Source organism: Seriola dumerili, unplaced genomic scaffold (assembly GCF_002260705.1).
Source record: "Seriola dumerili isolate Sdu_G_001 unplaced genomic scaffold, Sdu_1.0 BDQW01000290.1, whole genome shotgun sequence".
Taxonomy (NCBI): Eukaryota; Metazoa; Chordata; class Actinopteri; order Carangiformes; family Carangidae; genus Seriola; species Seriola dumerili.
The window spans coordinates 3975340-3988926 of NW_019174545.1; the positions used below are offsets into that span (position 1 = coordinate 3975340).

The 13587-nt window shown below is 40.4% G+C and overlaps 1 protein-coding gene across 2 annotated transcripts; it reads right to left on the bottom strand.

Annotated features, from left to right (window-relative positions):
* Positions 1-4391: 4391 nt before the first annotated feature.
* znf366 (zinc finger protein 366) lies at positions 4392-13515 on the bottom strand. Of its 2 annotated transcripts, XM_022757704.1 has the most exons (7): positions 13485-13515; positions 10350-11381; positions 10091-10258; positions 9166-9316; positions 8301-8492; positions 5963-6137; positions 4392-5869 (listed from the first exon to the last, which is right to left on the bottom strand). In XM_022757704.1, exons 2-7 carry the CDS (start codon positions 11372-11374, stop codon positions 5181-5183), a joined length of 2400 nt encoding a protein of 799 aa, XP_022613425.1. In that variant the 5' UTR covers positions 11375-11381; positions 13485-13515; the 3' UTR covers positions 4392-5180. The 2 variants fall into 2 exon arrangements, with proteins under 2 accessions (XP_022613425.1, XP_022613426.1); XM_022757705.1 differs by lacking the exon at positions 8301-8492.
* Positions 13516-13587: the final 72 nt, after the last annotated feature.

Below are 13587 nucleotides of genomic sequence, written 5' to 3' on the forward strand. Positions count from 1 at the left end.
TACCATTTCGTAGTCGGACTGGGGGAGTACCGGAAATTTCTGACGGTCCCTCAAACTGACGTAAGAGGGTCATACCAAGAGTGAGACTCGGTAAATTTGATGGAAATCATGAAACTTGATTACTTATTTATGTACATATAAAAAGTATTTTTCTAACCACCTTTACGTGGTGAAAGCGTGGGAAAAGCGCAAACCTAGGCCGAATCTACAATTGTTACTTTTAAATGCCTTTATTTACAACAAAGACCTATAAAATTCAATGGAGCCAGTGAAGTCCATCAGGCCTAAGTCTATTAAGGTCAAATCATTAAAGTTCAGATTCATGCACACGGATAAATTGACAAGTATTCTCAGCTTTTTGTTATTCTTCAGGGTGCATGCCATTATTATTGTAATGGTGAAAAGTTTTTGTTGGATTTGGATTTGGATTTTGGATGTGAAATTTTGAATGAATAACAAGTGATATAGAAAATATTCACTTCCAACCCACAAACCACAATGCATAATATCACATGAAATAAATCACATTTCACAGAAGCACCCTTTTATAAAACTCTGCATATTCACACGTAAGTCAGGTTTGTGAAAAATCATAGTCTATATTAAACCTTAATCTCCAACAAATCCTTACATGATGAATCTGATGTAAAATCTTTAAGGGTAATTCTTTATACTAAATCTTATATTCCTGTTTCTTCTTGGACAAAGTTGTTGTCAGATTGACTGGCATTAGTAAAACCCACACAAATGGATTGGCTAAATGGCAAAATGTATAAAAATAGTTAAAAAATTTAATTAAGGAAGAGAGCAGAAGACTTGAGCAGGACCAATGCTATTAGAATTGATAGTCAATTGTTTGTAAATTTTACATTATTACATTTTTCATTATTTATGGTTTATTATGACTTCACTTTTGCTCTATTTTCATTGTTATTCTTAGACACATTCTTTGTATGCATGCATACTTGGCTAACAAAAAACAGACAATAGAGGGTGCTGTTTATTAAAGGGGGAGACTGACTAGATAGATAGACAGAAGTGGAAGTGCAGGAGATTTACTTTGCCTGTGGCTCTGCATACAAAGCCATGAAAATTCCCAGTGTTAGTTACTCAGCATCATGGATGACTGCTTCTCTAAGCTTGTCTAGACATTAGATTTGTCCAGTCATGTTTAAAACATTACAAACAATACCTAAAACAGAATAAGGCAGGAATATGACAGTACAATAAATATATGGAGCTGAGCTGTTGCAAAGTTGAGTCTACATATGTATTTGTATGTGAATAGCAGGGCCGTTGACCGGTTCTGTCCTCTCTCACCTCTTCGTCAGTGAGCCAATGTTTTTGTTCTCTTTTCAGGAGGACAGCCCTCAACTATAATTACAGTAAGGTCCTTGGCTCTGGGTCAAAGGAGGTAACAGGTTCAGTCTGGGGTGGGGCAGTTTTGTTAAACAAAACATGGAAGAATCTTAGCACCATCTCCTTTTCTCAGTGACCAGCAAAACAGGAAGCCCTTACCTGAGCTGCACTAGAGAGAACTGACAGGAAGTAAACATTTCTAAACACACAGACTGGGGATACAGCTCTCTTTTCAGGCATAATATGCTATATTCTATTTTATTAGTTGGAATTTTTTGCTATCCTACCGTATTCTTTTGTTGATATTGTATGAAATGTTAATCTTGTAAGAGGCAACACTAAGTGTACACTTAATTTTCATCAAAAGGCCTATATCTCGAAGCTGCTCCCACACTATTCCCCTTATCTAAAAAGGTGAATGTGGTTCAGTGACGTGAAATATTAGTTTTCAGTCTCTCAGTTACGGGCATCTATTGTCTTCTTCCTTTTTTATTTGACCTCCATGGTGTTATACAGGACATTGGTGTCTGAATAGGTAAGTGAGACAGAGAGACATGTGACAGAAAAATTGCATGATGAGAAGTGTTTTTGGTGGGGTACTTCTTTCAGCAATAAGAGCAGGTGTATGGTGATGGCCTATGAATGTATGTGTTCATGCTTCTGTGTGACATATAGTGTCACCCAGTTAATTATTCTGTATATGAGCATCAGTAGTAGATGCTGATCAGCATTTTGAGTTTAAGTTTCATTTCTTAGCACAAATTAAAACCAAATAACATAGAAATTATGTGCAGGAGGCTGTAAAAAAGCCCAAAGAGCTTTGGAAGGAATGAAACAGGATGAGTGCCATCCTGTAATATACAACCTGACATCCCCTTGTTTAATGTAAAAATAATAAACAGTGCTATAACTCCTATTTGTTAACTGTAATTGTAGATCTTTTTAAAGAATCTTTAAGACTCTAAAACTGACAACACAGACTTTCTCTAGCATTATTCTGTAGAGGATCAGGTTAGTGTGGGTGTGTAACTGACAATTGTTTTCATTACCAATGAATCTGTCATGAAAAGTGAAGAAATTGTGTAAAATGTCCATCACAATTTCCCAGAACAGTCCCAAACTCAAAGATATTCCATTTGTAGTGATATGAAACAGAGCAAATCTTCATGGTTGAGTTGCTGAAGTCAACAAATTTGGGGGATTTTTGTTAAACAAATAACTGATATTGATCCCCTATCAAAATAGTTGTCAATTAATTTCCTGTCAATCGATTAATCGATAGATCAGCTAATCATTTCAGCACTAAGTCAGCTGATCTGGAAGGCTAAAGTATCTTTGACTTTGGTAAGAAAGAACATCTGTGAATGAAATGAATTATATCATTTACATCTAAAAGGTTATCAACTACCTCAGAAGATCTATACAGCCAAATTCGAATAAAATAAATCAATGAGAGGGATTAGAACATTTAAAAGATGAATACAATAAAATAAATGATTAACATAAAATAATTGATGCCCATAAAACATAAAGTGCAGTGCTACAAAACATAAATTTCAGCTGTTATCTGCTGCTGTTTAAAGCCAACCATAACATGATCTTAAATTATCAACATTCTATAACATGTGCTGCAGTCTCAAATAGGAAGATTTCCTCTTTCTCTCTGTGAACCACGGTGAACTGAATATCTTCGGGTTTTGGACAAACAAAAGAAGACATATGAATACATCACCTTGAACTCTGAGAAACTGATGGACATTTTCTGCTCTTTTCTGACAGTTAATAAAACTGAACCATTACTAAAGTAATTAAGAAAATAATCAGTAGATTAAATGATAATGGAGATAATCACTCATTGCAGCCTTACTGTACCCTGAAGCATTTTTTGCTTGTGAATCACAAAGTTTGGGTGGTGTGAGTAATCTCAGAGTGGTGCCTAAAAATCAGTGATTCATAAACTGTAATTTGTGCTTCTCCTCATGAAACATTATCTTGTCATTTCTTCATGGTCGTGATTAGTGCAGTAGTTTTCATTGCAAAGCAGAACAACAACTGTTTCTTACCACAGAGTTTGTCTTCCCATCACATCAGTTTACCTGTTCCACTGTGTGGATTCTCATGGTCTCTAAAGTTTCACTTCATTAAAACCACACAGGAGTGATAGAATCACCTTCTGAAACACCATCCCTCACTACTTCTCTGAGCTGTGATCTGTTATGCATTATCATTACATTTCACATTATTGTTATTCTTCAGCGATTGCACAACTTGATGCTGAGGAGACAGTGATGAGAAACGGTGCAGACTATCCACTCTCTTTGGTTCCTCTCTGAGCCAGCGGTTGGGATTGAAACGTGTAGGTGAGGAAAGGAAAGGAGAGGAGGATGTGAGAACTTCCTCAAACTGTTTGCAGTTTCGCTCTTTGGGACACGGTGGTCGTCACCGGTGGAAATGCAGAAGCTGCTGTTCTGCATTTCAGCTGACAAGAAATGACTCGTTGTTTACCTGAACTGTCACGGTAAAGTGAAGTATAATGAGATACCTTAGCCCAGTGAGCTCGATTTTATTAAACAGTAAATGATGCTGTAAATTACCTAACATAGTCACGTGATGCACTATATGATAATGTATCTTTTTTTTACTGCAAGAAAAACAGTTTTTGGCACTCTTTCATTCCAGTAGTATTTTTGTTTGCAATGGGGCTTCTGCAATGAGCAGAAACAATGCTTTATTCTGAGTCATAGAGGCATATGAAGCCTTTGTCTGGGACACCCACTGTGTCCGTCACTGCTGTTTGATCACAACCTAAAAGAGAGAAGGGGAGAGGTGTTTTCTCTTCCTCTTCCTCTGCTTTGAAAGAGAAGCAGGAGGAGAAAGGCAAGCTTTTTGAAACTCACAGCAATCATCTCTGGCTTGCAAAAGTATGTGTCAGACGACAGACGGTGAGGACTGAGAATTAATATCTGGGCTTATATTCTTTAAAGAAAAGAGTTACAGGGATGTTCTGAAAACACAAACAGCAGGTTCACGCATTCAAACTTTTATTTTTGATTTAGCAGAATCATATTCAGGTGACCACCATTACACTGCCATACAATAAAAACAAAACCATTACCCCAACAAATGAACAAACAAAGTCATATAGATTAAAAAGAATCTAAACATTAGACATAAGAATAAAACAAAATCACAGTTTATTTCATAAAAACACAACGTCAAGCTTTGTCATATTTGTATCTGTCAAAAACTACATTACTACACTCAGTAAATGTGATTTTTACTTTGAGCGCAATGTCCCACAAACAAACAAAAACAAGAAAGAAGACGGTTTTAGCAAAACTTAATTGTTGATTTTTATATCATATGAGTCAAAGTTAAAGCAAAATTGCATATTTGAGTTAACATTGCAAAATGATTTGTAAAAAACAAAAATATTAAATATCTCTTTGCATTTTATTTACAGAAAAGCTACATGCTAATCATACTCATAAGACCCTTAATGATCCACATTAACTTTCTGTCAGTGACTATTTGTCAATGTGTGACATGTTCTGTACATGCAGTATGCTTCACAGCTTTGTATTACAGTAACTTCATATTTATTTTTTGGTCTGTTAATAAACATGATATGTTCATCTTTCCTTTTTTGTGCTAAGCTACTATATGACATCCTCCATAATCAGTTTTATTTAGAGACCTACACACTTTCCTCTTTCCTTAGGGGAGTGTCTCCTGAACATCCTGTCCATTTTCCTGTCAAGAAAACATCAGCATACCCCAAAAGCCTGCATCTTCTCCTCATTCTTCCACTACTTTTTTCCTCATTCTTTGTCTTCTTCTTCATCCTGTGGACACGTAAATTCACTTGTGTGCGAGTGGCCCACTATTTCACCCGTCTCCGAACTGCTCTTGTTCCTCTCTGCCACATCGATAGCTGCCTCATAAAAGCCATCCAACTGTTTTTCGTTTTGCTCCGGCTCATCTAACTCTTCCAGCTCTGAATCAGAGTCATAATCATACAACTGTCTACGGCCTGTTTCATGGTGATACTCCTGCTCGCCTAGCTCTAAATCAGATTCATAGGATGTTTCTGACTGTGAGAGGTGCACCTGGGCACCTGTGGGATCTACAGATTGTCCTTCTGCCGCTGACTCCCTCTCAAATGTCTCATCATCTAAACTTTGCTGGTACGTCTGTTTCTGTTTCTCGCCTGGCCTTAGTTCATCAGGAGATCCCTGTCCTCTCTCCTCCAGCTCAGGGATGTACTGGTCCTCGCCTGCTGGCTCATGTTGGTCCACCTCAGGGCTGTACTGGCTCCTTCTGTATAAACTCTCCTCATCCTCCTCCTCCTGACATGAGCTCCCCGGTACGCTCTCGCCATCGGACTGGGAAAGACGGAGGCTGGGCATGCCCGGCGGTTTCTGGGAAAGATCAAATGGCTCCTCTTGGCTGAAGTGGGTCAGGAGGCCCATTTGAGTGGTCAGGCAGAATCGCCCCCTTTGCCTAAACACTGAAACCAGAGAAAAAAGTAATTACATCAAGCAACTTTTTCAACAGAAATGCAAATGTCATCGACTGCACGTGCAGATTTGAAGACCCTTACATCTTTCATCCAGCCCTCTGTCCATGACGCCGTGTTTGACCTTCATGTGTCTGGTGAGGTTTCCCTTCAGTGTGAACTTGCTCGGGCAGTAGAGGCATTTAAAGGGTTTGCTGTCTGAGTGGAGATGCATGTGGCCCATTAGATTATGCATCCTGTTGAACTCCTTTCCACAAAGCTGAAAGACAAGAGAGAAAAGTGTATGGCCAGATAAGTTGTTAACAGCCAAATAAGAAATATAACAAATTTTGCACAGCTTTTACAGAAATACAAGTATGTGCATAAATGGTTGGCATAAATTTTTTTGCAGCTTTTGCAAAAAGCAATTCAATTCCTCCACTTAAACGAATATTTCGACAGTTTTGGGAAATATGCTTATTTGCTTTCTCACCGAGTGTTAGAGGATCAATACCAGTCTCATGCATGTACATGAAATCTGAAGCGTAAGCCAACAGCCAGTTAGTGTAGCTTACCATCAAAATTCGAGAACCAGATAGCCTGTGCAAATGTAACAAGCTCCACCTACAGGCAATTCTGAAATATATATAGAATTTTAACTGTTGTAATTAGATGAGGTGGACCCAATTTTAAAATACTTTATATACTACAAGCAGATTAGTCTGTAAATAATAGTAACTGCAGCTGTCGTATTTGTAGTCAAGTGAGTAAAAATCCTCTGAAATGCAGTGGAGAACAACTAAAAAGTAACAGGAATTTGTAATACACAAAGTACAATTACCTCAAAATTGCATTTAATGTAAGTATAGCACTTGAGTAAATGTAATTAGTATATAGTTCCCTTCTACCACTGGCCGTAGTAAACACTATTTCAGGATACAAAAACAATAAGCCAACACCATCCACCTATTATTTTCTCAGAATGCAGAGCTACAGCAGAGGGACACGTAATCATGAATGAATGTGCAAGCATTCAGATATGCACAGACACACACCCTCCCTCGATCCTTGTTTTCCTCTTTTTCCTCTCTGTCTTCCCCCCTCTCTCTCACTCCCTGACACACACAAGAAAAACAGAAAGAGAGAGAGAGAGAGGAAGCAACATCGAGACAGGGCCAGGAGGAGAACAGGGAAGGGCAACTCCTGCGCTGTCCTTCCTCTGCATTCTTTTTTATTAGGGTGGTCCTTTCCTTCAGGAGGAGAGAGGGACTGTAAACTGTCCAAGAGGACCGTGAGAAAACAGGAAGCTCCCTCCAGCAGCAGAGAAAGCGAGATGAAATCTATTTGCGGGCCCTGTTCTCCGGGGAGGTTGGGGGGCCATTGTTAGAGAGGCGGTTTGTGCGGCGATATCCTTCCTATGGACAAGGAGGCTCCCACTGCCAAAAGCCTCTCTGCTATCTGGTCATCGTCTTAGTCGTCATACCAAACACCAAGGTCAAAACAGACGCTCCAGAAAAGTGGGGAAATCCTTTAATAGCAGCTACCACTAAATATTACAAGTCTGGTCCCTGGCTGTGATTATCAATAAATATGATTTGGTTATTGATAGAATATTGATGCCTTGATGCTTTCTTGCGAGAGGGAGATGAGAAGATCGATACGCCTCTCATGTGTGCACACTAAATGTGACGCCACAGTCATCAGCAGGTTAGCTTAGTTTAGCATGACACTTTTTGTATGGATTAAACAAATAGTTATTTAGGTTTTGGATTCTGTCACCTATGGACAGAGCAAGGCTATCTGTTTCCCCCTGTTTCAAGTCTTCGTGCTAAATTAAGCTTACTGGGTGCTAGCCATAGCTTCATAATTACTACACAAGTCGTGCAAATTGACAAAGTGACAAAACATATAAATATATATGTCTTTAGTACCTGCCATTTACAACAGGACAACAATACTCCAATATTCTTACAAATCATTCGTGAAAAGTAACACGGTTAGGTTTGGTTAGTTTTAGTTAGGCACTGAAACAAGGATTAGTAACAAGGATTAATAACAAGTTAAAGTTAGGGATCGATTGCGGTCATGGTTAGTAAAAGAAAAAGCGTGTGTTAAAGTTCAATGTTTTATTGATCCATCTATCCACTCCAATGTCCTCCCTCTGTGGACTTTGTTGCTCTATAATAGCATCGCCTGACCTTCTTTGGTCATACTTCTTATGGCCACTAGGAGGGCTTTGGGCTTTGGGTTCAAACATTTCTTTTTGGGGCATTTGTTAAAATTATCAATACTGTTGTTTTTCTTAGGAAAAATTAATTACAGCCACAGACAGTATTGATCTTCCCAAAATGTTGAACTGTTCCTTTAATCAGTGAACATAGGAGGAACTGGGGGCCAAAACACAACGCAAAGAGTCACATCTGACATGTTAAGTTCGACCAACCTTGCATTTATAGGGCTTGATGTCCGAGTGGACGATCATGTGAGCCTTGAGAGTCTGTTTTTGGACGAAACTCTTGAAGCACATGTGGCACTGGTAGGCCCGTATGTTGGTGTGGATGAGGACATGGCGCTTCATGTTGGCCAACAGGGTGAACTCACGACCACAGATGCGACACTTATGCTCTTTCACACCCTGAAGAACGAGAAAGTGGGGAAGTGGTGGTGTGAGAAACGTGGTCAACAGACGTCTGCTGCTTAAAATGCTGGTTTGTTTGACCTCTTAAATTCCACTGATCTTCATTTAAGATTTTATTCTAAATCGTATTGGAAAGTGTAAAACTTCGAGAGATATAAAATACGTCAGGCTGAATTTTGGGAAAATGTGTATAAAATTATGCATAATACAGTTCGAGTATTTCCATTTGATGCAATGGTGCATGAAAACGTTAAATCAGTTGCATCAGTTGGGACAAACTAATGCAGTATATGTACAAATAATATTGTCAAACTGTTGAATCAGGTGTTTTTTTCCAACCCTAAAGTTACTAAAGGGGAAATAAAACATGAAAACTGGATGTTAAATCGCATCAGGACCCAGAATTTGGGGGGGAAATTGCTTTGAGACAGCTGCCAAAACAACCTGTTGGGCTGGTGTCCAAACTCTCTGAGCCTCACTATCTAAAATGTGAACAAGTAATAATGGAAATGGCTTCATGTGACAGCATTTTAGCAATTTATAACTCTTTGATGCACTTTGATGCCAAAATCCATGCTTTTGCTTTCAATCCCTGTAAAAAAAAAAAAAAAAAAAAAAGCATAGAGAAAAATGTGGTGTCTTTTCTCTTCGTCCTCCTAATTAAACCTACTTTGTGAGTGAGCGTGTGCTGTTTCAGGTGGTGTGACTGGATGAACTCCATCCCACACTCACTGCAGATGTACGGTCTGATGTCTTTGTGTTTCATCATGTGGTTCTGAAGCTGACTCGGGTACTGGAAAGTCTTCTGGCACTCTGCACACCTGCAGGAACAACAGGTATAACCTCCTTACACAGCCGAACTGAAATGTTAAAGCAATAGTTTGAAATTTTGGGAAATGCGTTTATTCTCACCCAGAATTAGATGAAAAGATTGATACCACTGTCTTATCCGTCCCTTAAATATCAAGCTACAGCCACCAGCCTGTTGGATTAGCTTTGCACAAAGACTGAAAGCTGGTGGAAACAGTTAGCCTGGGTCTGTTCGAAAGTAACAAATCCACCCACCAGCTCCTCTAAAGCTCACTGATTAATACGTTTCATCTGTACAAAAACCAAAGTGTAACAACAGCAAATTGCAGTTTCACAGGGGTTATGTGCCAAGCTATTTCTTTTCCTGGAGCTGTAACTTCTTAAAGTTGCCTGCCCGACAACCTCACTGCGACGCTAAGACTTCAGGAAGTTACTGTTCATGACCAGGAAATAGTCCGGCACACGATAATCCTTGATCTAATGAATTGTATGAAAACAAAGTTAGAATTTAAGTTAGATTGTTGAATTGTTGTTTTTAATCTTCAGGTTTTTGTACAGATTAAACAAACAAGATATAAGATAACACGTTAATTGCTGTTTGGCAGATTTTGTAATCGCTGGATAGAGCCAGCTAGCTGTTTCCCCATTTCCAGTCTTCATGGTAAGCTAATAGCTTTAGAGTACAGACATGAGAGTGGTATCAATCTTGTCACAAGGGTATTTCGACTTTAACAGCACAATCATTAAGACATTTCAGCCAAGGGAAGAACCATTTTTGTGCTCACCTGTACAGGGTGGGGCCACGATGGGCGGTCAGGTGCCTCTTCAGCTGGGCCAGTGTGGGGAAGTCCAGACCACACTCCACACATACGTTTTCCTGGCCTTTTTCATGCTTCAGCTCGTGGGCACGAAGCTCACTGGGGTAAGCAAAACCTCGACCGCACACACTGCAGCTGGAGGGGCAGAAAAAGTATGTATGAGACGGAAACTTTGGATAAAAACAGGCAATAAAGAGCATAAAAACAACCTGCCACAATCATTCACCTGTATGGTTTCACATCACTGTGTTGCATCATGTGCCTCTTCAGGTGGCTGGTCTGGGTGAAGGCCTTGTGGCACACCTGGCACTTGTGGGGCCTCATGCCCTGATGGGTGAGCAGGTGTGTGTGCAGGTGACTCAGCTGCTTGAAAAGCTTCCCACACAGGTGGCATCCGTGTGGCTTGATGCCATTGTGGCCCAGGATGTGCGTGACCAGGTTGTACTTGGAAGTGTAGGACTTGTCACACATACGACACTTCCATCGTTTCTGGTCACCTCCAACATCAACATAATAGCTCTCATCTACATGGATGTTGAGCCCGAGCTTCTCAGCGCTGGCCGTCCCACTTCGAGGAGCTCCGTCACGGGTACGATGACTGGTTCGGAGGTCCTCTCTGGGGTAGAAAGCACCAGGGGAGAGGTGCATAACAGGCCCGGGCATGAAGAAGGGGTATGGGAGGAGGCTGTGGTGGAGAGGTGGAAAGTACGGAGGGTGAAGTAGTAGAGGAGAGGGAGGCCAAACAGGGGAAGGACTGAGAGGCTCCTGTTTCACCTGCACAGGTAGATTCATACCCGATGATCTGTGATGAAGCTGCAGTTTGTTGAGCTCGATCATACCAGGGAGGGGTTTTGGAGACAGGGAAGGAATGGGGCGTGGTGGTGGGAGGGAGAAAGGGATGTGGGAGAGGTCCACTGTCTTCTTACTGCTGCTTTCTTCTGCCTCCTCCGCTCCTCTGTCAGGAGATTCGCCTCCTTGGGCGTCCATTTTGAAAGGAGTTCTTTTGCGTTTTTGGGATCCCTCCTTTTGGGTGTAACCAGGGCCCAGCATGGGAAAGAAAGCAGGTGGGCTGAACACGCTGTAGGTGTCTCTGGTGGGCGATATGCTTCTGTATCTGGGAGGGGAGAATTTCGGGGGCTTGATATAAAATGGAGGTGGGCTCAGGTAGAAACTGTGCTGAGATGCCTGTCTTAGTTCATCCCTGAGAGGAGGACTTCTTCTTGGTGAGAAACTGACTCTGTCTGTTTCCATCTTCTTTCTGCGTTGGAAAGAGAACAAGAATGTTTTAAATGTGAAAAGTGTTCAAGTCTTTTACTTAAAGGGAAACGCCACCAAAGTCTGTTTACAAGTCTCAGGGAGTACTAGTCCTGCACATGGGGGAAGGAGAAGTTGTAGAAAGCTTTTTGCGGCTCCAGTGAGAGCAGCATGAAATGTGGTAAGTGATGTCAGGCAGCGTCTGCTGAAGATTGTTACTACATAGTTTGAAATCTGGGGTTGCATTGTGGGTAATGTAGGCACCAGGTTTTGAAACAGAGGAAGAGTGTGTTGAATAAAAAACTGAAAATGTCCACTTTGTGTGTTTGGAGTGAATCTTTGCTTTTTTTTGTGCAAAAACCTCTTCGGGCTTCGAGCAGTTATTTTCAATTAAACTACCTGAGATGTGTGACTCTTTGGTGGTCAAAGGGCCCCAGCTGGACACTGTTTTTACAGAAGTCACAAGCCAAAAAGTTTAGGAATCACTGATTTAATCTTTAGCAATAAATTCTGTTTCATAAAATCACCATGTCTTTTTATGTAAAATCTTAATCTGTAAAGTAACTACTAACGACAGCTGTCAGATAATGGTAGTAGGGTAAAAAACGAAAGACAATCTTATCGTTTGAGAAATGACTTGACAAATGTACATCAAATGAGTCTGTGTCTAGTTTCCATTTAACACATGAAACCATTTCTCTGAAGATTTCTTTGGAAGGAATTGTAACCAGGCACACACAAACAGCATGGTGTCGACACCCACACCTTTCAGTGTTCAACCTGAAACCTCTCACTTCTTCCTTTCACACAGATCTCCTCCTCTCCTGAAATTAGGAAGTTATCTGTGAAATGCTCACCTCTACCTCCCGCACACTTTTCGCTTCTCCACCTCTTTTTTTCTCTGCTCTGTTCATTTTTTTTTTTTTTTTTTGGTGCACTGATAGCCAAGAAGTTCCCCTTTTTCTCCTCCACAGCTATGTGATGCTTTATTCTGAATCTCTGCGTGCAGTCTGTGTCTGAGTTTGATTAAATTACTGATAAGCATAAAACTGTGATGTTGTAGAGCTTTAAATATCTCCCCTGTGTGTCTTTTACTGTAGATGATGGCCATTGATGAAATGATGGTGATACTCCACATAGGACACTCAAAGGGGAACTGCCTTACTTCTGCATGCTATTCAAATAGTGCTTAGCAATGTTGTACTTATCTACTCTATTCCTGTAAATAGTTGCTTATCATAGAGAAACTGATGGGATTCATGTTAGTCCACATCAAGTTCTTATCTATTGTCCGTTCCATGTTACCTCCCTGTTTGCTGGTGCAGATGCAACAGCTACTCTTCTGTGTGATGAATCACACATAGTACACATTCATTTTCTCGATTAATGGTTTCATCATTTGATCAAAAATGGTTAGACGAAAAGATCAAATAGTAAAAAATGCCTGTTACAATTACCTAAAACCAAGAAATGCCTTGTTTTGTTTGACCAAGAGTCCAAAACCCAAAGACATCCAGTTTACAGTCACATAAGTTAAAGAAAAGCAGAAAATTCATAATTAATTTCATGTCAGCTGATCCATTTCAACTCGTATACATCCAGCTTCACATACTTGCAGACAGTAAAATATGAAATATGAAATCTTACAAGCAGCGCAACATACTGTCTAAGCCCAGGGAGTATCTCTCCATATCAATAAATAATGTATAAACGCATGACAGCTACACATCTATTTGGATGTAAATTTGTTATAAGTAACATATAGAAAACAGAAACCACACGCAGTATGCAAGAGGAATGTTATTCAACCTCTTCCCAAGATTCTTACAATTTCAGATGCATACTGAAATTTTCAGTGCTTTCCAGCCAGTTTTAAATGTTCCCCTGGATATTATCATCGTTCACCTCTCCCTCATAAGTTGCACTGTGCAGGGACCCCAGCCCATACTTTGCCACACCATGCATTCCAAACAATCCATTAAAACTGAAGCCCCTCCTCGCCCGTATGCCAGTCAGTGCCATGTAAGTGTGCGTTTGTGTGAGGCTGCAGCGAGGAGTGTTTGTGTGTGTGTATATGTGTGTGTGTGTGTGTGTGTGTGGAACTTACCAGCTGAGTGTAGCAGAGTGTGTTTTCTGTGATGCTGTGGCTGAAGTGCGGCTGCAGCTGCTGCTGTTGTACCTGTACCAGCGTTCTCTCCCTCCTGCTCGCA

Bases quoted from the DNA above. Each gene is read 5' to 3' on its own strand.
- znf366 (XM_022757704.1), bottom strand. From the start codon at position 11,374: ATGGAAACAGACAGAGTCAGTTTCTCACCAAGAAGAAGTCCTCCTCTC. The intron at 9,317-10,090 runs GTGAGCACAAAA...TTGTTCCTGCAG, and splicing joins CGTGGCCCCACCCTGTACAG to GTGTGCAGAGTGCCAGAAGA. The intron at 5,870-5,962 runs GTAAGGGTCTTC...CTCTGGTTTCAG, and splicing joins CAGAGGGCTGGATGAAAGAT to TGTTTAGGCAAAGGGGGCGA.